Source organism: Centroberyx gerrardi, chromosome 23, assembly GCF_048128805.1.
Source record: "Centroberyx gerrardi isolate f3 chromosome 23, fCenGer3.hap1.cur.20231027, whole genome shotgun sequence".
Classification (NCBI taxonomy): Eukaryota; Metazoa; Chordata; class Actinopteri; order Beryciformes; family Berycidae; genus Centroberyx; species Centroberyx gerrardi.
In genome coordinates, this window is record NC_136019.1 from 16,052,855 (window position 1) to 16,079,440 (window position 26,586).

Genomic DNA, 26,586 nt, shown 5'->3' on the forward strand with positions numbered 1-26,586 from the left:
ATAGGAGCCTGACACACACACACACACAAATACACACACTTCTCTCTGGACTCAACATGCCTCGAGCCAAAAAAAAAAAAAAGCAACAATTCCTCTGGTGGCAGCATAACGATCTTGTTATAACTGATGTCAACCAGTGAAATAACTGCCATTCAAAAACTGCTGGGGAAAAGAAGGCTGTAGAGACTAGCAGGACAATTTAAGACAAAAACACGTTCTTGTTCTTGCTCTTGTTGTTCTCCAGGTCACAGGTTTGACACAGACACTGATCAAATTTCAAATATTTGGTCCATGAAGTACACTGCAGGTCAGAGAAGAAGAATCACACTTCAAACCAGACACTTCCAAGACAATATTTTCCTCTCCTGCATCCATTTCTACCTGTTAAAGAGCCGGCAAAGATATCAGGGTTAGATATTACACGTTTTGAATAAACTCTAGATAACACAGCACCCACTAATGGCTTTACAAATGAAGCTAAGACAAACACACTGCCATAAAAAAGTGGATGAGTAGCTTGGCAGGACAAACAATTGGTTAAGAGACGGCATTGTGGGACCGGCAGAAGAGAAAGAGGGGAGAGAGGACAGAAGAATGGGGGGGATTGTGCAATATGAAAATAGGGAGAGAGGGAAAGAGGGATAGAGAACCGATATCTTCCTCCTCTCCTCTCCTCTCCCGGCGGTGATGGTGTTGGACTTTGTTCGCTCCTCTGGCGTGGCTGGTCGGAGGCTGAGTGAATACGTTACCCGGTCTACCGGTTTATAAGTCATCTCCCCTTAAACCCCTGGCAGAGAGGAGGAAGAGGGGACAGCGAGAGAAGGGAAGGACAAACACAGGAGGGAAAGAACAAAAAGAAGCAGCAAAACAAGGGAGAGGCCGATACCATATATTTTATTCTAGTGAGTTCTGGTCCCAGAGCTGCAGCGATGTGGACGGACACCAAAGCGGAGGGGAAGCAGGCCAGCGGGAGCGGTGCCGGCCTCCATCAGCGCCTTTTAAACACTCTGCTGCTTTGCACTGGGGACATGGAGCGCTTGGAGAAGTACATGCAGGGTAGGAGAACTCCCACACTGCAGCCTCACATCCACAAACTTTCACTTACGATAAACAAACTTCTCCGGATGAAGCGAAGTATAACATTTAATATAGAAACTTTGAAAATATCATGTGTAAAATGGAAGTGTTTGGAAAAATACATAATTTATCAAGTCTGAAATAAGTTAAGGAAGTTGTCAAAAACTTGGCATATGTTAAAGTGAACTGAGATTGTTACATTTCCATTAAAATATGCAGATGTAATCCTCCAACCTACAGGATGAATGTTATTAAAACCATCTGGATTTCTTTTTAACCCTTAGAAGTAACAATCCAACAGAGAAACATGTTTTGTGTTGCAGTTTGCCAGTTCAGTTCCCCTTTTCAGAAAGAATAAGCTGAAAATATCTGAAGTCCTGCAAAGTTTGTGGGGGAGTCGCTCCGTCTCTCAAGCAAAATGTGGATGTTATTTTCCTCCCTGTGCCTCTCTCCAGACAAGATGTTTGTGCTGCAGCTGGCCGTGTGGAGCCTGCGGGGAGTGGCCAGGGTGATCCTAGCCAACAACCCACTCAGCGGCGCTCTCATCCTGGCTGCGCTCTGCTGGGCTTCCCCCTGGCAGGGCCTGCTGGGAACCCTGGGTCTGCTGGCCTCGACGCTGACAGCTGTTATCATCGGACAAGACAGGTGGACGGATAGGAGCGTATACACACGCGCAGACACACACAAGCTCACGAAAGCAGACGTACTGCATGCAAGGAAAAAAGACAGGAGAAAACATATGCTTTTGAAATAATCAAACCCTTAATAACAACTGTGCTTGGCAGGCAATCCTGCTGCTGTAATTTCCGCTTGGCCTGGGACAAAACTTGATTAAGGGTTCTATTTAAAATTCATGAGCAGAACTGCTCCATATCTGATAATCCTGTGTTCCCCCACTCCCCCCCTCCCCCTCCTAACAGTTCTTATTATAGCTCGCTGTCCCAATATTTATGCCATTCACAGTATTATATGCTAATACACAACCTTGTTTTAAAAGTTTTTGAAAATAATGCCAATTGCAATGGGATTCTTAATCTTTTTAAGTCTTACATTTGGAATAAATCTAGTGTCACCCATGGGACCCGGGCTCATTAAAACACAACAGTTGCTTGCTTCATGTGGGGGCCGGCCAGAACAAAAACCCCCACAAGACTCAGTTTGAATCTCAAACACCAGCTTAAAAAACTCTGCTAATGTGTCTTTTGATCATAAAAAAACTTTCATCAGCTCACTGAAATATCTTGTTATATATCTTGAGGTTTTTTTTTTAGAAAATGCAAAATACGCAAATGTGATATGAGTGCTATGCCTTCCTTTTCTCTGTCTTCTTCCTCTAATGTTTGTGTGTGTGTGTGTGTGTGTGTGTGTGTGTGTGTGTGTGTGTGTGTGTGCAGTGCTGAGGTGTCGGGAGGTCTCCATGGTTTTAATGGCATGCTGGTGTCTCTGCTGATGGGAGTGTTTAGCTCTGCCGGAGACTGGTACTGGTGGCTGCTGCTGCCCGTCTGCCTGGGGTCAGCCACATGGTGAGACACACACACACACACACACACACACACACACACACACACTAAGTAGACACTAAATATGTGTCCACAACCAAAAAAAAACAAACATGTATACCACTCACTGACACATGTAAATGGTAGATTTAGTTAAAAATAATCAACTCCTTCATTCTCTCTCTCTCTCTCTCTCTCTCTCTCTCTCTCTCTCTCTCTCTCCCTCCCTCCAGCACCTTTCTGTTCAGTGGTCTCTCCCCATTGTTGGACCGCTGGGACTTGCCGGTCGCCGTGTTTCCCTTCAACATCGTCATTCTCCTCTACCTCCTCTGTACCGGTCCAGACAACCCCTACTTCCCGCACCACCCCGCTGTGCCACCAGGGGCGCTGGAGCCCAACGCTACGCAGCTCAGCGCAGCAGAGGTGAGGAAGACGAAGTCGTGTTTAGCGGTTGCGGAACCACATGGGAACCATTGATTGAGCATTTAAATGCCATGTTCTTGTCATTCCCTTTCATTTGGTCGAGGGCTGAAACTCTAAAATACCCAAGTGAAGTTACAGTAGGGTCCTTTTATAACATATGCTAGTTGAGGTTGCGTTTACGTTCCCTCTATCATTCTTCTTTGCTCCCTGCAGTGAAGAGTACAAAATGTAGCCTTTACAACAAGTGTGTACCACAATGCATTGCTCCATCTCACATGCTCGAGAGAAAAAACATCAAGCAGAGAACAGTCTGCGTGAACAGATGACTGAAGCGTGCAGGCTGCTTTCAGTTTTTATGGTTTGGTTAGAAAGAGGATATTCGGGTAAGCTGGCTTAATAAAAAGATGTAGAATCATATACAGTATATGTTGCTGTTGTGTGAAAGCCTTGTAACTCCAGCGTTGGTGATTTTCATGTTTTTGCTTCAATTTAAAGGTTCCATGCTCCTCTGTGGGTTGAGAAATTTCTCTGACCCATTGGATAATGTAAAAAATGCAGTGCAAAAACAAAGCTGGTTATCATACTTTCTGAAAATGTGACATTTTGGAGATACATTGGTTTTAATGCAATAGCAATGATTTGCTATTTGGTGGACGCTTTTATCCAAAGAATACCAGCAGTGGCTACATTTTTTAGCATGGGTGGTCGCAATGTTAGCGCCATCCTCTACCCACTGAGGTATACGGGACCACACAGGCTCATATGAATAAATAATAGCAGTATTATACTATAAATAGGCCTAATAATATGATTCACGAGAACATCAGCAGTCTGAGTCTGCCAGTGACTCTCAGATCTTCTGCTCAGTTGCTCAGCATGACAAGGGGAGGAGATGTTGCCAAGCTTGTCCCTGGTGACGGGACGGTTTGAGGTTGAATGACTTTATTCTTCTCCCTCGACTGCACAGAGGAGCAGAAGGGTTTCACTGTTGCTAAGTGAGAGAGTCGTCATCAGAGGGATCAGTCGAGTTTGAGTTATGGATTAGAGCTATTAATGCCCAAATCCAACCAGGACCTTTTGGGAATTTCTCAACTGATGGATCTGGATTGAGCATAGGCTCAAACATATTGTCATAATTTGAGAACTGATAGCTAGTTTGGTGCTTAGTTGGGTTTGGGGTCACAAAAAGTTAAAGCAAAACAACTTGAATAGCGCGCACTCAAAGCTGCATTTGTGTTTTTTATTCACCAACGCTTCAGCAGGCAAGCTGTCTTCATCAAGCTATCTGCTACTGTAACATTTCATTTGCACCGATACTTTAACAGGTGGAGCTCATCAAGTCACGCGATCAGAGCAACAGGTGTAGCTCATTATTGGGAGACACAAGAATTAATTACGCAATAATAAAATCGCCTCAAAATGAAATATTACAAGTGAGAGAATGTATAATAAAGGAAAATATACAAAATGCTAACAAGTAAATTGATAGGAGACAATATTCATAAGATCAGCTGGCACTGAGTCACCAGTTACTTAGCAACAGCCACCGAGGGAGCTGATATTTGGAGACTGAAAACTGTCCAGACTCTTTTAATTAATGACGCCTCACACTGGAGGTGAAGCTGTCTCCAACGAAGGTGTGTGAGTTAGGTCTGCTGGATCTGCTAGGTCAGTGTCTTGAGGTCAGTGTTTTGAGATGAGATGTACTGCAGGTTGGACATAATATTCAGAACTGGTAGCCGGCCCCAAAGGTGGTGGAGAAAGTGGAGAAGCAGCTCAGGTTCAAACATCATTAATATCAGTCCAGGTTAGGATCCAGGAGTACTCAGGTTCAAGGGGATTTCTGTTCCACTCGTAATGACGTTACAAAATGGCTGCACCGAAGCTGGTCTTCTGCAACCCCTGTAATTAGCTTGGGATTGCTTTGCCTGAATTCTTATCACAGATTTAAAAGGAATTAAAGGTTGATTAAAAGTGATTTGTTCTCTTCAAGGCCTGCTAAAACCCAGTTGATTAGGAAGCAAGCTGCCGCACAATATCATGTCATAGCTTTCCCTCTCATGCAAAGAAATTAATTCAGGGTTTAAGAATATTTTAATGTTTTGTACAGTATAGCAGACAATAAGCGTCTACTGTTTGTAAGACGGTTTGTTTGGACCAGTGAGTCTAGATGAAATGCCGTTGCCTTGAGCCGTCTCACGAGAGTTTGCCGGCAGAATCCAGTCTCTCGCCAGCTGCTGCAGGCGGCTTTTCATCTCTCCCGGCCAGCTGGCATTTCAGTGGCTGAAGAACAACTGAATTTTAATCACCATGCTGTTGTTTGGAAACAGACAGGGCAGATTATGTGATCCGAAGCGGAAGCCCTCCAAGTGCGGTGAATGTACGAGAGTTTTTCTTGTTGGCATTTGCGTAGACGACTCTATCGACAACGTAGTTTGCCAGTGCATGCTGACATACGGTATAAACAGAATCTCACATACAGTGCAAAAGGACACTGACAAACAATGTGCAGCAGCCTACACAAATTACTCTATGTATACACATTCATTATCTTTGCAACTTCAATATTTTAGGAACATACAATATACAATATATAAATACAATATGTCCATTGTACAGTGAGATAATTAGCTCTAGAAAGGCCAAGACAATTATCTGGTCAAAGTCAGTTGACTGCTGCTTTGAATTTTATTCAAAATGTTCCTCCATGACTTCTCCTAGTCCCAATTTCTGGACAATCCAGTGTTGTCCAGATTTTCAAAATCATGCAAGGAAATCGTATTTATAATTATATATGGGATATATAATTATAAATACTTCAACTGACAACTTGGCCTTCTCTTAGATGCCCCAAAATCCATTGGCCTTCCTGGTGTTAAACTGAATAACATGAATAGTAAGGAATAAGTTGTGAGAGCCAGAAGCCATCAATTGTTTGTTGATCATGGTGTTGCGATGATGATGATGATTTGTCTCAAGCTGCATGTCTGAAACTCTGCACCGACACCTAGCTTTGGTGACTAACTGTTGTTTGTGCCCATCAATCTTCAGGCTTTCATGCTTTGTTTTTTAAGTAATGTTTTTGATACTTGAAAAACCAATTGCCAGTTGGGAGAAATAAAGTTGAAACTTGAATTTGCACTTGAACATGGGGAGATTCCAACAAAGTCTCATAAAGTTTCGTAAATTGTGCACGAATTCTGTAACCCGTGTTGCGGACACGAACTCAGTGAACATTCGTCTGGTGAAAAGGTCAGTTTACGTTTAAGATTAGAGTTAGGTTTAAGCAACTAAAACTTTGGCTAAATTTAGGCAACTAAGACACTTTAGGTTAAGGTTAGGGAAAGGCTTTGGTCATGGTTAAACAAGAAGAACTTTCACAAAAAATTCAAACTTCAGTGACAGTAGAAAATGTCTTGGCATCAATTGGGAATTGAACCCCAGTGTTCAGAAGTTGAAGGTAAATGAAGACAACCACTAACCCAAACACAACACTGTCTGTCTGTCACTTTGTCAAACTACTGCCACCGTCTTTTCATATCTCCTTCACATAATCTTTCTTCCACATAAACATTGTGCTCATTTCATGAAATTCCAGGAGACCAGGCTCTGATTCCCAATATGGCTTCATTTCCCTCGTACTTCCAGCAAAACCCACTTTGAAACATATGCTGGAGACTCTAGAAAGGCCAACGTTTCTTTCTCTGCTGCTATGCCAAAGTATCTAATTAGATCTGCGAGGGTCTCTGGGTACAAAAGAAACTACGTGATTAATGACGGAGCACTTTCGGCAAAAGTTCTTGGATATATTTAGCATGAGGGGTCCCTGTGCTTTTCTACTGCGAGACGCCGGAGCAGAAGGCTGTAGATCTGCAAACTGACCGTGAAGCGGCCCAAACAAGATTATCTACGCTGACTAAACCCTATCAGAGCTGTTAGGTGTCCTGAATAGAGTCAAGATTTACATAAGATTGTATTAACGAGCGTCACGTCCCATGGTACAGTATGTTCCTCTCGCTAAATAATTAGTTTCCACAAGTATCACCCCGCTCCCTGTCTCAGATAATCTCTCTCTCCCTCAGATACTTTCTCACTCTCTCCTCCCGTCTCTCCTCCTTTGATCCCTTCGCTCTCTTTTTAATATTCCGCTCCTATCGTTCCCTTCTCCTCCCCGTCTGTCTCTCTCTCTTCCTCCCTCTCTCTCTCTCTCTCTCTCTGGCCTTATAAATTTTGTCCCTTTCATTTCATAAATTCCCCTTGGTTGATTTCTTGGGAGATCTGAAAACTCTAAATCCTCCTCTTGCATCCCTCCCCTTCTCTGCTTCATTTCTTCATTTCTTCCTCTCTTCCCCCCCCCACCACTTCCTCACCCGCTATCTGTTTTTCTCCTCCGCTATGCAAATCTTTGCCCTCCCTCTTCCCCGTCCTCCCTCCGCCTCCATCTCCATCCTTCTCTCTTCTTCTCTCTCTCTTTCCATCTCTTTCTCCATCACCAGTCCTGCTTCTTGCTCTCTCCCACCTCTCCATCCTCTCTCTGTTTCCTTTCTCTCCTCCCCTATCTCCTCCCTTCCTTCCTTCCTCATAGTTTCGTTCGGTTCATTTGGCAATTGAAGACAAAAATAAACACACAACTGGCATATGTAACAACATTTTCGGGAATGGCGCATTACAGTCACAGATTTATCTCCGTTATGGTCCTTGATGAGAAATGATCTCATCCTCTCTCTTTCCTCCTCCTCTCCTTCTGTCTTTCTCCTTCTTCCTCTACTCCTTTTTCTCTCGTTCTTCTCTTCTTCCTCCTCTCTCGTCTTTCCCCGGTTTCTCCAGAGACGGCGGTGACGTCAGTCCTATTTATATTTAATGTCTTCAGCTCTCACTCTGCTGAGGATGGCGCTCTGGCTGCACGGCCACAACAGACAACGTACTTAATCTTATTGCATGCACACACACACACACATATGCATGCACACACACGTACACACACACACACACACACACACACGTGTGGCAGCGATATAATTAAAGACCATTTATGACTTGTAAATATCAGCGACAGGCAGGTGCACCCATCACGTCACCATGGAAACTCTTCACTTCTCACTGACTGTTGGGAATCCAGCATATGTGTGTGTGTGTGTTTAGCTGGGGTGATGGAAATTCACCGGAACGGCTCTGATCTTGACTGGGGAGAACAGCTTCTGAACAGATTCCACATAATTAGTCATCATTCACATGCATTGTGTGTGTGTATCTATTACAGGAACATTTGGCTTACTTAAATGTAATTAAAGAACTAATGATGGGACTTTGAACCTTCATGTCTGTGTGTGTGTGCGTGTGCGTGTGCGTGTGTGTGTGTAGGTGTGTGTGTGAGTGTGTACTTGACTTACAGGAATTCTCAAGTTACATCTATTTGCTAAACGCTAACTCACATTTGCAGAATGTAACTCTTCTTCTAATTTCTAACTCCTCCCTAACTCTCAACTCCTCTCTAACTTCTTTCCAAGTGCTCTCTAACTCCTAACTCCTCTCTAACTCCTCTCTAACTCCTGACTCCTCTCTAACTAGTCTCTAAATCCTAACTCCTCTCTAACTCTCTAATTCTCCAACTCTTCTTTAGCTCTCTAACTCTTCTCTAACTCTCTATACTCTCTAACTCTTCTCTAAAGGCCTTTGCACACCAAGTCCGTATTTTTCGTCCGAAATTGTCGCACGTTTAAAAATAAATATGACCTCACGTTGTGTCAATCACGTTTACACACCGACTCCGAAACTTTCGTCCGTCATTAAAGTTTTCGGAACAGGTTCGATTTGCTGCGTTTTTTTGCATCTGTCAAAAGCCTTTAGAGAGTTGTTTGACCACTCAGAGCCACCGTACTGTTGTTATTCATCATCCAAAATGGCATCTGATAAGCTGATTCACTTCGTCTCCCAGCACAAAGCACTTTACGACAAACAAAGTAAAGAATACAGAGATGCGAAATTTAACGATAGATTGTGGCAGGTGATTTCAGAACAGCTTGGAATTGCCATTACCATTACCAATTACCAATTACATTACCAACTAGAAGGGCACTCGGAGAGCGCTGACCTCCGCCAAGGCTAAATGCTTGTTCGTGAGGCTTGTTCGTGAGTCGGATCCGGATCCGCTCCAAAAATGTAATGGGTTCTTCCTTGGCCCATGCTACGCCCTTCCACGAAGTTTCATGAAAATCGGGCCAGTAGTTTTCCCGTAATCCTGCTGACAGACAGACAAACAAACAAACAAACAAACGGCACCGAATACATAACCTCCTTGGCGGAGGTAATTACCATTACGCACGACTGGATCTACTGGGATCTCCGGCACAGCCTCGAAACACTGATACTATCAGCTCTGGCAGAAAAGTATGGGGCGGCTGTGGCTCAGGAGGTAGAGCGGGTCGTCGTCCTCCAGTTCGCATGTCGAAGTGTCCTTGGGCAAGATACTGAACCCCAAATTGCTCCCAATGGTTGCGCCAGCACCCTGCGTGGTAGCTTGCTGCCATCGGTGTATGAATGTGTGTATGAATGGGTGAACTCAACATCATTGTAAATGAGGGCAACCTCAATGGTTCTTTGAGTTTAAATAAAGGTTTGAATGAATGAATGAATGTAGGCATTGTTGTATAGCGCTTTGAGTGGTCGGTAGACTAGAAAAGCGCTATATAAATGCAGTCCATTTACCATTTGCTGTCCATAAACAGACTGATCACAGGACAACTATTGACCATGATCTTGTCTGTAAACTAACTGGACCACCACTGACATCCTGAAATAGACCTGGAAACGATCGGGATAAACTCTCCTTGCTCTTGACGCCTTCTCAGGATCGGATGGACCCAATATTTTCTTTTTCTTTTTCTACTAAGAAGTGAGAGGACCACAAAATCATCCTCACTACTTGACGACTTCATTTTGTCTCCTATTGCGAATTTTCGCAACGAATAGAATAATAAAACGCATCGGACTCATTGTGCAAGGTTTCTGTGTGTAACGATTTTTATCGGATGACAGATTCAAAAAACGCATATGAAAAATACAGACTTGGTGTGCAAACTCCTCTCTAACTCCTCTCTAGCTCTCTTGAACTCTTCTCTAACTCTCTAACTCCTCTCTAGCTCTCTAACTCTTCTCTAACTCTCTAAGTCCTCTCTGAAGGCAAATTTATGGTTTCTGCTGTGTGCCCGGTGTTCGCGGTGCGGAGGGTCTGAGCGGCAAGTGCAGAGCTCCGCAGGGGGTCTGCGGAGGGTTCGCACCAAGCTCCGCGGTCCTCTCAAAAAATGAAACTCTGCGAAGGCCTCCGCAAACGCCGCAGTCAGTTCAGAGGCTATGATTGGTTAATGGTTGCTATGTTAGTTGGTTACCAGGGAAGTAAGTCAAATCAGCCAAGTGACAGCTGACAACCGGCAAAAATGGACAATAGGAGGAGATTCTGCGCTCTCCGCGAACACCGCGCTGCTACCGCATTTACCATGAAATGCTGTGCCTCTGCGGAGAGAACGGTCTTGCCGTGAACACCGCGAACACCGGGCACACCGCAGAAACCATAAATTTGCCTTAACTCTCTAACTCTTCTCTAACTCTCTAACTCCTCTCTAACTCTCTAACTCCTCTCTAACTCTTTAACTCCTCTCTAACTCCTCTCTAACTCTCTAACTCCTCTCTAACTCTCTAACTCCTCTCTAACTCCTCTCTAACTTTTCTCTAACTCTCTAACTCCTCTCTAACTCCTCTCTAACTTTTCTCTAACTCTCTAACTCCTCTCTAACTCATCTCTAACTCTCTAACTCCTCTCTAACTCTTTAACTCCTCTCTAACTCTCTAACTCCTCTCTAACTCTCTAACTCCTCTCTAACTCCTCTCTAACTCTCTAACTCCTCTCTAACTCATCTCTAACTCCTCTCTAACTCTCTAACTCCTCTCTAACTCTTTAACTCCTCTCTAACTCCTCTCTAACTCTTTAACTCCTCTCTAACTCCTCTCTAACTCTCTAACTCCTCTCTAACTCTTTAACTCCTCTCTAACTCCTCTCTAACTCTCTAACTCCTCTCTAACTCTCTAACTCCTCTCTAACTCTTCTCTAACTCTCTAAAGCCTGATTTATGGTAGGGCGCTCGACACCTTTGATAAGTGTCGCTCGACAGAAATGACGTATTTTCAACAGAAAAAAGTGTCTCTCGACACTTTCCCAACATGACGGCGAACCTGGAGAATTTTGTTATGTTGCGGACACCGTCACATTTTGTCGCGCAATGTGATTGGGTAGTCACATTGCGTCACACTAACGTCGCCATGGAGATTGTAGTTTTCACTGAACTGAACGTCCTTACTGATATTTTGGTCTGTACCTTTTTTGTCCTTGCTTAATTAACTAGTTTAATTAGTTTAGCTCGCAGCAAATATGGAGGGTATAGATGAAAGACTGGCAGAACAAGTTAAGACAGTATCGCCACCTGTATGATTCTTCAATGAAAGAATACAAAGACGCGCAGATGGCATTAACGTCGTGGAAAGAGACTGCCGATACCCTGAATATCAATATGTTGGACTGCAAACGTCGGTGGAAAAATCTACGGGACAGGTAGGCTATGTTTACTATCCCTGCTATCTTTATTGGTCAGACGAAAATGTTACAGTAGGCTAAACAATAACCACTCGGTGGTCGAGAAGATGTATCTGTATCATGGAAGTTTAACGTTAGGATAGCGTCTGGTTACCATGGAGACGACTGAAAACTTTCGCCGAAGTATAAATTACAAATGTCGCGTGGCTCTTTATTTTCTGTCGAGCGACACTTATCAAAGGTGTCGAGCGCCCTACCATAAATCAGGCTTAAGTCCTCTCTAACTCTCTAACTCCTCTCTAACTCCTCTCTAACTCCTCTCTAACTCTTCTCTAACTCTCTAAGTCCTCTCTAACTCTCTAAGTCCTCTCTAACTCTCTAACTCCTCCTAAACTCTTAACTCCTCTCTAACTCCTCTCTAAAGGGCAGTTTATAGTACAGCGATTTATGATCGTCACCACTGGCGATGATCATATTCTATCGTCGGTCGCAATGACATGTTGTTTATACTTCCAGCGACAGGCGATCTGTCATCGTTGCCATGGTCGTTGCGCCCATCACTGAGACTTAAATTGGATTGAACTTTGACCCCATCGCTGGCTCAGTTGTCATGACAACATTATGGAACTCTCTTATCCTAACGTCGATTAATTCTCTGAGCTCAAATTAAACGGTAATCAACAGCTCTGGAAGACCATACTTTTGTAATAGACTGTAGAATAAAACGTACACTGAGGAGACAATTTATGCTATTTTTCTAGACTTGGATAAAGACAATAGATTTACTTGAATGAAACTTCTTATTTAAAAAGAAAGAGTGAAAAATACTGTACATTAGGCTATTCTGCAGACTGGTTTACAAACTGTATTATTATTATTTTCCTTACAAATGGTTAAATTTTCAATTAGTGCAATTAAGAAAATATATTTCGTTACATGGTGTTATTAAAAGCAGACTGCAGCAGCTGGTTGATGCGCGGTGGAGGCTTGTAGGCTCCGACTCGCTTTCAGAACGGACACAACAATAAACTTCACAACCTGGGAATATTTGCATTACTTTGAACTGATGGAAGAAAAGGGTAAGAACATTATTGTTACCTGTACATCTGAGAACTGAAAGCACTTGCCAATGTGTTGTGAGCGCTATCCGCTGTTTATTTTTTAGACCAGACATGATTAATCAAGGCCGCCTCTGTGATCATACTAGTTTACCATAAAGACGATCAGACCCCGAATAAATGAAAGCTGCTTGTTAAGTAGATAACAGATAAGTAGATAACAGCAGTGTACTCGGTGATGATTTCTATAGCCTGCTAGTGAGAACATCACCAGAAGACATAAAAGTTGTTACGTTTTTAAGCGGGTAACTTGAAAGCGCTCGACTGAGTTACTTTTAATAAAGACTAACTTAGTAAAGTAACTAGTTGCTATTTAGAACTATAGTAACAAAGTAAAGTAACTAGATGAGAGCAAATGACTGAACCTCAGCGATGCGTTCTATAATCGCTCTAGTGTTCATACTTTTTATGAGCGACAGCGTCCAAAATGAAAGTTGAGTGATGATGGAATGTTGGTGACTTTGTAGCGATGTCCATCGGGTGATCATAAATCGTTGTACTATAAACTGCCCTTAACTCTTCTCTAACTCTGTAACTCCTCCTATAAACTCTTAACTCCTCTCTAACTCCTCTCTAACTCCTCTCTAGCTCTCTAACTCTTCTCTAACTCTCAAACTCCTCTCTAACTCCTCTCCACCTTCTCTGCTGCAGGTGCTGTATGGCATCCCTCTGGGTGTGGGTCAGATCTACGCCTGCGGGGCAATGGGGCCCACCCTCCTCATCCTGGGGGCCGTTCTGCTCTACTCCCCCCTGCTGGCCGTCCACGCTCTGCTGGGATCAGCAGCTGGAACACTAGCTGGTGAGTCTCAGTCAGTGTTGTGTGCCTGTATAGAAGGAGTGGGTGCTGCTGGGAGAGTTAGGGCTATTACCCTTTTAACTGAAGTAACCTGGGAATATGGGATAACACTTTATAACGTCATCAAAAGCAGACATGGTTGCGTTCTGTGTTCGACATGGGTGAGACACTGAAGTTCATATTTCAGCAGCACACATCTAATACCAGCCACCTTCCACTTGCCAGCTTATAATAGAAACTCTCCTGTCAGTGCTGCCAACAACCCTCCAGTTATTAGTCTCTCTACTTCTACTGCCTATTTCTACTGCTGCTACTCTCCACTGCCTCTCTACCTCTGGGCCAACCTTCCTTCATGCTTCTGACATCAACTGTTATCCCACATTAAAGCAATAAGTGACTCAACACTGTGCTTCACAATGATTTTAGAGCAGCTATAAGAGGTTAGGCAAGATGCAAAACAGAGTAAAACAGCTATTCTAAAAATAGAGTGGGTTATTGTTTTTATAAAATGGCGGTAACATACCACTGTTGCACTCTTCCAATCCAGCAATATAGTTCTTGAACAGCAGCTAAACAAAGTGGTTGCTAGGCAACACAGTAATGGTATAAGCAAAGATTTTTTTGTCAGCACATTAATATTTAAATCACCTGATATGGGGTCACAAATGAGCGTGGTCCCCAGTTCGAGTTGGTTGAGTCTGATTGGACGCAATTGTAAAACACCCAATAAACAACTACCAGTTTCATAATCAGCATTATACAAAATCTGTTTCCAACTGTGATTGGACGAAAGGCGTTCCATGACTGATTATAACTGCGATATATGAACTTGTACCTTATCACTCATCACCCACCTTGTTTACATTTCATTTATTCACTGTTCCAATCCGTTACATTGTACTATAGCAATGAGGAAGTGTGTATCTTTGTTTCTTGTTTGATGCAATTGTAAAAATGTTGTAAATGTTGTATAAAAACAATAACATACTCGAGCTTGTGCTGGATTATGGGTATTGGCGCCAGCACCTCGGTGCCAATAAAGCACAATATAACATTAGAAACCAGGAGACTGGAAGGTATCTGCTTCTGCCTGCTAAACCATTTCTAAAACCATTAGTCAGGGCCCAAAATAGATTATATCTGATGGCTTCCTGCATGGCAAATGTAGAAATACGATTTAACGAGGGTAAAGCCGGGCACGGTTTATGAATCCCTCTGGCAAAAAAAGTCAGATTGGCAGTGCATGTAGAAATGGGGAAACTGCAAGATAGGCAGCAGCAGCCTGTGGGCAGTTAGTCAACCCCAAATGACACAGAGCAATTAGCCAGGGTGGTGATAACTACTGGCATGCACACACACACACAGGCCTGTGGCTCTGTCTGCCTTTTACATCTGCCTCTCTGAGAGAGAGAGAGAGAGAGAGAGAGAGAGACAGAGGGAAGAGAGGATGAGGGAGAGTAAGAGAGAGAGATAATAGAATGAAATGGGAGAGCGAGAGATGGATGAAGTGGATGCAAGGGAGAGAGATGTGGGGAGTTTAAGCGACGAGTCTCCAGCCCCCTGCTTCCGTCTACTGCTATAAGAGCAACACAATGGTAAGTCGCTGGTGTGTGTGTGTGTGTGTGTGTGCGTGTGTGTGTGTGTGTGTGTGTGTGTGTGGTTATGAGTCATACTGTAGGATACAGAGGGAGGGTGGGAGTGAGCTCAAAAGCTTCCATGGATTGATGACGAGCTCGTACACACACACACACACACACACACTGCTACAAAACAACAGCGTGACAAACAAGTAATCAAAGAGATGTGACTGTAATGAGACTGTGTAGGCAACAGAGCAGAGAAGAAACTCCTTGCTGGAGTGTGGCAGCTAAATGCATGAGAGAAAATAGAAAAGGTCTGTCTGCTCATTTCCTCTTTGACTTTCACTACTTTCCTTGTTTCCTTCTGTCCCTCCTTCGGTCCTTCCTTAGCTCCTTTCTTTCTTCCTTCAAACTGAGGTGAAAGAAATAGATAGATAGATAGATAGATAGATAGATAGATAGATATAACTTAGAGACAATAAAAGAAACAATAAAACTACTCAAAAACTAAAACTAAATTAAAACTACTTACTCAGAATCATCCTTCATATCACTTAGATGTGAAGCTATAATGAAGGGAATAGATAGATGAATTTTTAATATTATTCTCTGAAATGAGAGAGAGAGAGAGAGTGTGTGTGTGTGTGTGTGTGTGTGTGTGTGTGTGTGTGTGCATGCGGTCCCCAATCACTGTTCCAGCACCAGTGATTCAGAACCAATGTTCCCTTTAAGTTGATAGTTTTGTGACCTATGTCTAATAATTTATCATATTGGCCAAAGAATAATATCTTTTCAGTCATCAGTCACTAACTTATATTGGATGTCCTTTGCCGTACTTTGGGTTTAGTGAACTGACTGCCATGATAGATAAATAGACTTACACACACAGAGAGAGAGAGAGAGAGAGAGAGAGAGAGAGAGTTAGCTCTGTCTACAAGTACTACAAGGTCAGACTCAAAACACAATCCTGCCTGCCAGACAGAGAACCAGAGGGGGAACGAAGGATCGGTGTCAGGAGGCAAGGAGGAAAATATTAGATGGTGATGGTGAGGAGGGGAAAGGGATGAAGAGTTTGAAAGGAGAGAGAGAAAGAGAGAGACAGAGAGAGAGAGATGCATATAAGTGCAGAGGAGAAGAAAATAATAATCCGTGAATGATCAAGAGGTCTAAGTGTGTGTGTGTGTGTGTGTATTGAATTGCAGTTGACACCAGGCTCTTCGACACTTCAGACAACAAGTCTCGCCCCAGGCTCTGTCTTTCTTCTCCTCTCACCTCCCTCTCTCTCTCTCTCTCTCTGATCCCCTTTTATCCTTTCATCTCATCATCTCGAAACTTCCACTTCCTCTCATCATTCTTCCTCTCCCTCTCATCCTCTCTTCACTGTCTCCCCGCATTCATTATCCTTCAGTGCCTGCAAAATGCTGAGTGTAAGGATACTCTGGTTTGAAGAGAAGAGGGGGGGGGGGGGGGGGGGGGCAGGTAGAATATGTGATTTCATCGTCTTCATCATCATCATCATCATCAACATAATTTTCATTATCAATATTAGAATTATTAACGTCACCATCATCATCGTCATCACCACCATCATTATCATTGTCATCACTGTCTTCATTTTCATCATTATAGTTATTAGCAATATTATCACTACAATCATTGTCATCATCATCTTCATCATTAAAGCCACCATTATCTTCATTATCATCATCTTCATCATCACCTTTGTTATCATCATCATCATCATCGGCATTTTTGTCATTGTCATTTTCATCGTCAGTGTTAGCAATATTACCATCATCATCATTATTGTCATTTTCATCATTATATTATAATTATTAGCATCTCCATCATCATTATCATTATCATCATCGTCATCATCATCATTGTTAATTTCATTATTTTATTATGATAATTATTAACATCACATCATCATTATCATCATCGTCATTGTCATCATTATTGTAATTTTCATCATTATTGGTATTATAATTATACACTTATCATCATCATTGTCTTCGTTATCAACATTGTCACCTTCATCTTCATCTTCTTTACCATCACCATTGCCATCATCAGCATCTTAATCGTTATCGTCCTCCTCCTCATCTTCATCATTATCATCATCACTGTCATCGTCATTGTTGCCATTTTTTCACTATCAATATTCTGATTACTGACATCACCATCATCGCCACATTCATCATCACCTCTGGTACCGCTGTCATCATTTTAATCATTTCTTTCAAGGCTACAGATGAGGTGAGAGACCAGAGGAGGGGGGGGGCAGTAGATGGAGTGGGATTCCCACAGACAGGCAGGGAGTTTACTGCTGTTCTCTATTAGTAATCAGCCTCATCACCTGTTTTCTGTATGGAAAGTGTGAAACGAAGATAGAATGACAGAGAGAGGAAAGAGGCGTGAAGTTCGCCTGGTACAGGGAGAGTGCGAGGCCATATTTAGAGCTGTCACTCTATTCCCACCAGGGGTTTCCCGTGGAGGAGAGCAGGGGCTGTATGTAGGCCAGAGCTTCCACCTCCTGATGCATTCACGTCTTATGAGAATAACTGTAGGAGCAGCTTGACGGTTCAAAGCGGGGCCAAAGTCAGGAAGTCTGAGGAATCGGGACAGTTCAAATTCAGGAAGTCAGAGAAGCTCATATCTGACATCGCTCTGATTTGACACGGATGCATTATCAGAACTCAGAGAGGAGGAAGAAGCAGAGAGCTCTCACTCTGCTCCAACTTATGGTAAAAAATAATTCCAGATAAGTATCTGATCTTATTGTACTAAAAGTAGCAAACTGTGGCCTACTGTTGCACGTACCTTCCATTTAAAACATCTCAGGTTTATTTAGAAAATTGTAGGTTTTTTGAAGTAAGAAAAACAAGTTTGTTTCTGGTCTGTACCAGATGAGTTGCTATGGTAACGGCGTAATGCATGATGATACTTATACCATCTCTGCCTGAGGCAAAATAGTAGGAAGAGAGGACATGCTGACGGTTAACGCCTACTTTTGAAGACCATGTTCTTTTATTATTGACTGATTTATCTTATAAAACTTAAAGTTATGGTCTTGACTCAGACTGCTGGGTGTTACACAACAGAAGAAGAGCAACTACGTCTTTATACAGTCAGACCAGGGGTGTGATTGATGAACTGAATGTAAATGATTGGACTGAATCAGTTTTTCATTCAGACATCCATACTAATATACTCATGCTCTAAATAGAGATTTTATACAGCAAAGACTCAATAACTTGTAAAAATAGTAATGGATTTAATTAAAAAATTACCCTAAGAAACTAGGAGTAATGAAAACAACCAAGTTAAGATGCTATTCGCAGAGCTAGCATGCTAAGAAGTATGAAAGTGTTCGAAAAGAAAGAGAATTGCATAGAAAAATACAACAATAGGGGTCAATTTCACAAAACGAATCCCTTGATTATTTTCCATTTTTCAGCAAAGACACACCTACGCAAACACACACACACACAGGAATTAATATGTGCACACCAACACATTCACATAACCATAGAAATGAGTCAGTTTGTAAGTTTTTTTGATATTTGAAGATGCTTTATGTAGGCTAGGTTACAAAAACAGGGTGACAAAGTTAGAGCGGAGTTCAACTAACAGCGTCATACACACACACACACACACACACACACACACACACACAAAAGTCCAGACAGACTTTTTGTTATATTCTTTCCTAGCAGAAGAACCAAACAGTACTCCAAACACTTACTGCACAGACATAAAGACATTCACAGTTTTTCTTCCGTTCTTTCCGTTATTAAATTAAGCAGGAAAAATCACCACTTAGCTGCAAGATTGGTTACATACACACACGCGCACGCACACACACACATTCCCACCTGGGAGCTGCCCAGTGCAAACCGCAGTCTTGCACTTTGATGTTGAATAGATGTTGATACTGCGGCCTGCACCAACACTGAAAACCTGGGAAAATATAGTGCCAAAATGAAAGCTGATACAAAGTCGACTGTAGCTGTTACCTGCATTTTTTTGTGACAGAGGGATCTAAATATCGTTATAATATCAGTTCAAAACAGTTTACAAAGCTGTTTCAACATTTAGGTTGACGTTGAACTTGGCCTCCTCCTGCATGTTGCCAACCATCTAATGCTTGCTGGGATGCAGTATGTTGATACACCAAAACACTGTAGCTGGAAATGAGTCTCTGAGGTGGAGAGATAGAGATAGAAGTACACCGAATGTGCAATTATCACTTGCTCTTTTCATGAAGTGCACTGATGAGGTGAATTCAGGTAAAAGCCATTATCCCTTATTGATTTCCCTTATTAAATCTCTACCAATCACAAAGGGGGAGATGTAGATAAAGAGAAGCAGACGAGTTAGAGCAGGATTTTAAAGCTTTGAGTCAATTGAGATTTGGATTGCAACTCAATATCAGGACGATATCACTAATACTTTGTACATTCAGTGTAGAGAGAGTATTCACACACACACACACACAATAGAACAACAGTAAAATTGTCATTCACAAACACTGCAAACGCTGCACATGACAGATGCAAGCAAGCATCGCAAAGTTTCCTTCCATGCCACTCATGATGCTGATGCTCTGGACAGTCTTAACAAATGAGTCCACATATACAGAGCAATGCATTTAGTTGCACTGAAGGACACAGTGATGGTACAACGCCTGAATGAACAGCAGAAGCCTAAATGCAGTCCAAAAACCTAAGTACAGACACATATAACACAGTAACGCTGCAAAACAAGGCATTATGCACAATTCACTTTAGCTGTTCAGTCCGACCCATTACATTGTCTTCCACTTTGTCTGCAGCCAGTCATTCAGGTCTGATGTTGGCAGGAGATGGAAAAAAGACTCTGAGCTGGAGAGATAGAAATAGAGAGAGGAGAGGAGAGGAGAGGAGAGGAGAGAAAGGAGGAGATGAAAGGACATGGGTTTGATATAAGAGCTCTCTTCTGACTCATTCTATTAGCACAGACAACATCACGCTGAGAGTGACTCACACACACGCGCGCATGCACACACACACATACACACGCACACACACACACACACACACACACACACATATCCATGGTCCAATAGTCTAAATGATGAGAAAAATCACCCCACCCTGTGCCATTATGATGCTGAGCACGCACACACACACACACACACACCCACACATCCATCCACACACGCACGCATGCGCACACACACACACACACACACACACACACACACACTCAGAGAGTGGAAAAACAGTAAAATTCTCAGTATCCTCTGAGGTCCCCTCCCACACTGCCATTAGTCTTTAATGACACCCATACAGGGGGAGGGAGAGAGGGAGGAGGAGGGGTGGGATGAAGGGAGGTGGCAAGGAAGCAAGGAAGGAAGGAAGCAAGGAAGGAAGGGGATGAGGCAGGGAGAAATTGGGAAAGAACAATAGAAAGAGAAGGAGGAGGGAGGGGAAGGAGGAAAGCAAGAAGACAGAAGGAGGCAGGGAGAAAGGATAGAGGAGAGGATGGAGGGAAGGAGGGAGGGCGATGAGGGAAGATAAGGAACAAGGAAGAGGCAAGACGAGCACAGAGAGAGCCGGGGGGGGGGGGTTGAGGCCGATTGAGAAAGATAAAGAGGTAAAACAAAACAAAACAAAAAGGTAGAAGTGAGAGATGGTGAAGTAGAGATGGAGGGATAGAGGCAGAGGAGAGGGGGGTAAATGGGAGAGGAGCAGCCAGACGGAGGAGGCAGTTCTGGGGTGTGGTCACTCTGCAGCTCGCCGTGCCTCATGCAAGGAAAATCAATCACAGTTCTGCCTGAGGCTCGTTTATCTACCTTGTGTTTTAAATAGACACAGAGCGAGTTGCAACATTCACATTCTTACCGCACTGTTGCGCTGATGAATTATTTGGTCAAATCCTGCAATATTAATACAGGGTGGAGGGACTTTGACAGTAGCTACTCATTTATCTTTTGCTGGTCATTCACTGACACATTTTGATGTAGCTTTGAATGTATAGCAGCTTTGCAATGTACCAGTTAGTACACTGTCGCTGTTGGGTGGAAACCTCATATCTCCAAAACTTTTCTAGTTTTCTAGCCTAGTTTTTAGCTTGACCACTGCACATTTTTGAGTTTATCTAATTAATTTCATCAAACCAAGAGTCATAGAATAATCTCAACCCATAGCGGAGCATGCGATCTCTCAACTGAAGTTAAAACATCTGAGTCACAAGGCTTTCACGGTGAAAACTCCTTCCTGCCCACACATCCAGGAGCGCATTCGTTTACCCTCATGTGCACGTGTGGCTAAATAATATATAACCGCTACAGCAAATGGTGGGCTGAAAGGTCACTCCTCTACTCAGTGGAAGTCAATGTTCCCTCATCTCTGTGGCAATTATTTTACTTGTGTAGGTAAAAATACATAACCTCTGCTATTCCATTGTACTGTTATTCCATAGCTGTTCATGTAGGTTAAATAGACACACGATACAGTCAGCGAGCAGCTCATTCCGCAGCTGAACCCTTATCCTTCTAATGTCATGGTTATTTCATTGTCATTGTCGTTAACATGTGGGTAAATTGACATACTGCTGCAGCTGCAGCGGGCAGGTCAACGCTCAGGACTCCTGGTCCGGCTGGGATTTATCTGGGTCAACACGCCCCCTATGGAGTCCGCATATAGCTTCGGCTATCAGCGCGTAGTGTGTGTTTGTTTAGCATGGCTGTGAGTCATAGGTGAGACACTGACCGGGTGTCCGTGCCCATCCACCACATCAATATCCTGCAGCGGTGGGGGTGAGATGCACAGCGGAAGATGGTGTGACGACTGAAGAATGTGAAAAAATTGATTTGTAATATCAATAAGTAACGGATTACGTGCCTTTGTGACTCTTGTAATCTTTTGCAGTTGCCGACAAAAATACTAAAAAAGAGATACAGATACTTTTGAAAGAAAAAATAGGTGCTTGGTTGGAATTACATTTGTGAAGGAAAATGCATTGAGATTGTGATTATTAACACTAACATAATTTTACACATTTTAAATAATGGTTGATTCTGGCATTTGAATATAGTAATAACACAATTCAAATTACAGTCTTTAAATTGGAATCAAAGGCTATTTTAACTGCATATTCTATGGATTTTGGAAGTGAAGTACCTGAAATCAAAGGAATCAGCAGTTTAGAATTACATTGTGAAAGAAGCCCACCCAACCCTGGATATAAATACAATAAAATTAAACTTTATTGAGGGGAAATCAGGTTGTTTCCTTTTTACATTTCCATTTGAATCAGGAACATCCATTCTTCACATTCCTTAAATCACTTTGCGGCCTTCAAAATCATCCCAAAAGCCTCCCGGTTCTCAGCCCCCAGATTGGGAACTGCCGGCTGTCCCACATCTTTCTCTCCCACATCTCCTCATTATCGCCCTCCTCTCATGACTCCTACAGTCTCATTACAGTGACAGACTTGAAAAGGGTAGCCCACCCACATGTAATACAAAACGAATCTCCATGTATCCAAGCGTAACCCCTGGTCACTGGATACTAGCAGGCACTTTGTCAGCACTTGCCCTTGGCCTGGCCCTGCACTCACAACACCACATGACCACCAGCTGAACACCAGTAGGCTATTCCAACCTGGAAAAAGCACTAATACGAGCAGCAAGCAGAGGACTTTCAACTTAGGCATGGTTTTATAATATGGGGCTATATCATAATAGATAATTGCCTGTAACCTGTAACTAGGGGATGTTTTGAACAGGAATGAAAGGAAATGGTATCCTCCATGTTGGGATAGATATTTACATGCCTTCTATTGATTTCAGAGGAAAACATAAGGGGAAGCAACATATTATCTGCCAACCATCCTCTTTATTCCACATTGAACTGAGAGCGTCCATACAACCGTTTGTGTCTAGCACCACCACATGGATAAATTCAGTACTGCAGTTTCAAGAAATCATTATGATCTGTGTGTGTGTGTATGTGTGTGTGGTTGTGGATTTCTGTCTATGTGTGATCCCCAGTGACTCATGGGTCTCTGCACTCGGAGCTGTCAGGATTTACTGTAACAGTGTGTGTGTGTGTGTGTGTGTGTGTGTGTGTGTGTGTGTGTGTGTGTTGCAGGTCTGTCCATGGCGGTGCGTCATGCCTCTCTGTATTCAGGTCTGTCGGGGTTTAACGGAGCTCTGGGCTGCATAGCTGTTGGAGGACTCTTCTTCACCTTCAGCTGGAGGACCCACCTCTTCGCCATCGCCAGTGGTGAGACACCCGCTCCCCCCCCCCCCCCCCCCCCCCACACACACACACACACTTGCTGATGGCAGTCCATTTTTTTGCTATCGATTGTTCCAAGTGCACAATAACACTGCGTTAATGAAAATCGAATACATAATACATAATGTAAGACTATAACAACACCGTCTAAGCATAGGGTGTATAAACACTGTGCACTAATAAAAGTACCAATAAAAAGCTCCAGCAATGTAAGTGATGTGCCAGCGTTTCCTACTGTACTAAATTATATCAAGTTGAGTCTGGGATATAGGTACTTATATAAGAGGGAATATATTAGCCTATTTGTCAGCAGAAAACAAAATTGGCCATGAGTTCTCATACATTTTTGATTTTTTTCTGAATTATCCTTGTCTGTGTATACTGGGGTGAAATTGTAGTTAACTGACTGACTGGAAAAAGGCCAGTGTAGAGTAAAGTGTTGCTAAAGTGGCTCAAGAAATCTACTCAAGTGCAGGAACTGGACTTCTGGGTCGTCCTGCGAAAACCTCCTAACTCCAGCCATGGTGATTTTCATGTTGTAATTTCAGTTCCATGCTTCTCTATGGAATGAAAAACATGATATCATCCTGGGTGCTTATGAAACCCTTTCAAACCCCACTGGATGAACTTACTGAAAGTATAAGGCTGTGTTTTTTCGCTCCTGAAAAGTGGACATTTTGGAGATGCGAGTTTTAGTGACGATGTGATGTGATGGAGTTCACCAGCTTGTGTGAAAGCCGTGACGTCGTCGGTGTGTGCCGTGTATCTTGAGCCCACTGAGTCACCGAGACGTCACTTACTGTATGTCGCTTCACACTCTGTCTTATAATATCTAATGACCATCACTGTTCCTCCAGGTATGAACAGTACGAATACCTTCCTCTCTACGTATGCTGATTTATATATGTTCATGCAGAACATAGGTTGTTTTTTGCAACTCCATTTTCCCTCACGTCATCAGCAACACTGAAACAACTTTACAAGAGAAAAGAAAGAGAATTATTGGTCAATGTGAAATACACCAAGACATTGCTACCCCTGAACCCCTGATATGAAGATGCCATTACCATATGTGAGCTCAATCCAAACTTTCTTAAAGAGAGAAGGGCTCCATTGCTTTAAAGGGGAAGAGGATTTTGCGTTGATCAAAGCCAATCACAAACTATGCTTAATGAAAACTCAGCTGTGCTTCTGAAAACATTGAGCGAGTACAAATACAGCATATGCATTTGAGGCAAAAAATAAGTTATCCTTCTCCTAATATTGAAGGGGACAAGCCCAAAGCTCTGCCTGTGTTCTATATATATATTCGCCCTTCATTCCCTCCTTCCTTCCCTCCATCCATTCCTCAATCTTCTATTCCTTCCTATTTGCCAGCGACTGACTGACCCTCCCCTCTACTTTTCCTCCACATCCTCCTTTGTATCTCCCCACTCATCCCAACCCATTTGCCTCTCTCCCTCCTTCTCGCCTTCTATCTCTCACTGCGCTGAATGGCTGTAATTGCATGTGAAAGGCTAATCATTCTGTCATCATTGTGTCAGTTCAAAGCTTGATTTTCATTTATCTGTTTATCTCGGTCTCTCTTTTTTCTCCCTCCCTCCCTGTCTCCCACCCCTCTCACTCATGAATACAGACAAATTGAGACAATTATACACTCTCTCTCTCTCTCTCTCTCTCACACACACACACACACACACACACTCTCTCTCTCTCACACATACACACACACACATGACATGTCTGCAGTTGCAGATAGAGCACCGTGGATATTAGTACTGATCAGGGTTTGGCAGGGAGCTAATCTATTCGCATTATGTAAATTGGGCTCAATTGGAGCTGCCATTGCATCTACAGACAGGAAAAATTGCAGCTCTGTTCCTGCTATGTACGTCAGCAGCGCAGGGAAAGGTAGTGAGACAGAGAGTGTGTGAGGATATATTTAGCTTCATCTCCCTCTCTCTTCTTCTCTGTTCTGCCCGCAGCCTTCCTCTCTGCGTATGCTGACATTGCCCTGAGCAATCTGCTGGGAACTGTAAGTACACACACCCCAAGCCATATATATATCTAAGAGGATGCAACGCTGAGAGGCCTTGAACATTCTTTCTTTTTTTTTCCTTTTCTGAAAATCTAGGTTTTCTTTAAGCCTCAGGTGATTCAGCTTTAGCTTCGGTTTTTCTTTCATCTTTTTTTTACTTTGTGGAAGAACATTGTGGCAGAGCAATATCAAGGAAGCGTCTTCCAACTGGTGGGAAATGCATGTATTAACTGGTGTTATTACGCAGCTTTGTTGAATACTCCGTTCTGATTGGCCAACGGACGCTCTTTCACATCTAATCATATCACTCTGCAGTCAAGAAGTCCGTTGTTGATTTTAATCAAGTTAACGAGCGACACCTGCGCCAAAAAGACGTTACTCCTTGATTACTGCTGATAAACACTCGGTTTACCAAGGTTAGAAACATGGAAGATTTTGACAATATTAGCCTACTTTAAATTTATTTGGAGAACATGATGAAACTCTTGGTTGCTGGTTAGAGGCCATTGAACAAGCTTACTGGATTTGTGTACAGTGCGTCTGTATGGTTGCAGTTCTTCTGCTAAGATTAGCACAGTGTAGCATGCTAGCTACAGATGCTACAATGGCTGCAGTCCTGCCAAGCTAAAGTAAATTTGCAAATTACTTTAGCTTGTAATCAAATTATTTTTTATCATTATTTCATGTCAAATTATTAATGTTTTGGTAAGCAGTTGTGTAATAAGTGGACAGGGTCATTATTGCAAAACAAGCCCCAATAATGACCGGCTCACTGTACATTATTCCTTACATATTAGCTTATTAACTATTATAACATAACAGGAAGTGTAGGCAATTATTGGATGTCAAAGTTATTCTTTTACAGTTGTGCACACATCTAAGGTGTACACACACACACACACACACACAGTACAACACATAGTACCACCAAGCAAACTTTGACTCACCTCACTCTGTCATTTATTTTTAAGAACCCTCACTCTCTCTCCCTCAGGTGGGTCTCCCAGCATGCAGTTGGGCAGCTACACTGGCGGCCACGCTGATGCTGCTGCTGACTGGCCGGAGTTTAGCAGCATACCGCATCCCTATTGGTCAAGTCAGGGCCCCGGAACACAACTTGCGCTCCCGCAGCCAATGGGAAGCCGGCAACACCTCAGACAGGGAGAGCACTGATGTGTAG

The 26,586-nt window shown here is 42.9% G+C and overlaps 1 protein-coding gene across 1 annotated transcript; it reads left to right on the forward strand.

The window, feature by feature from the left end:
* The first annotated feature begins 929 nt into the window (after nt 1-929).
* On the forward strand, nt 930-26,586 carry LOC139930033 (urea transporter 1). The gene is made up of 8 exons (XM_071923125.2): nt 930-1,056; nt 1,533-1,722; nt 2,472-2,600; nt 2,810-2,999; nt 13,353-13,500; nt 23,219-23,353; nt 25,354-25,403; nt 26,401-26,586. Exons 1-8 carry the CDS (start codon nt 930-932, stop codon nt 26,584-26,586), a joined length of 1,155 nt encoding a protein of 384 aa, XP_071779226.2.

Bases quoted from the DNA above. Each gene is read 5' to 3' on its own strand.
- LOC139930033 (XM_071923125.2), top strand. From the start codon at position 930: ATGTGGACGGACACCAAAGCGGAGGGGAAGCAGGCCAGCGGGAGCGGT. The intron at 1,057-1,532 runs GTAGGAGAACTC...GCCTCTCTCCAG, and splicing joins CTTGGAGAAGTACATGCAGG to ACAAGATGTTTGTGCTGCAG. The intron at 23,354-25,353 runs GTGAGACACCCG...TTCTGCCCGCAG, and splicing joins CCTCTTCGCCATCGCCAGTG to CCTTCCTCTCTGCGTATGCT.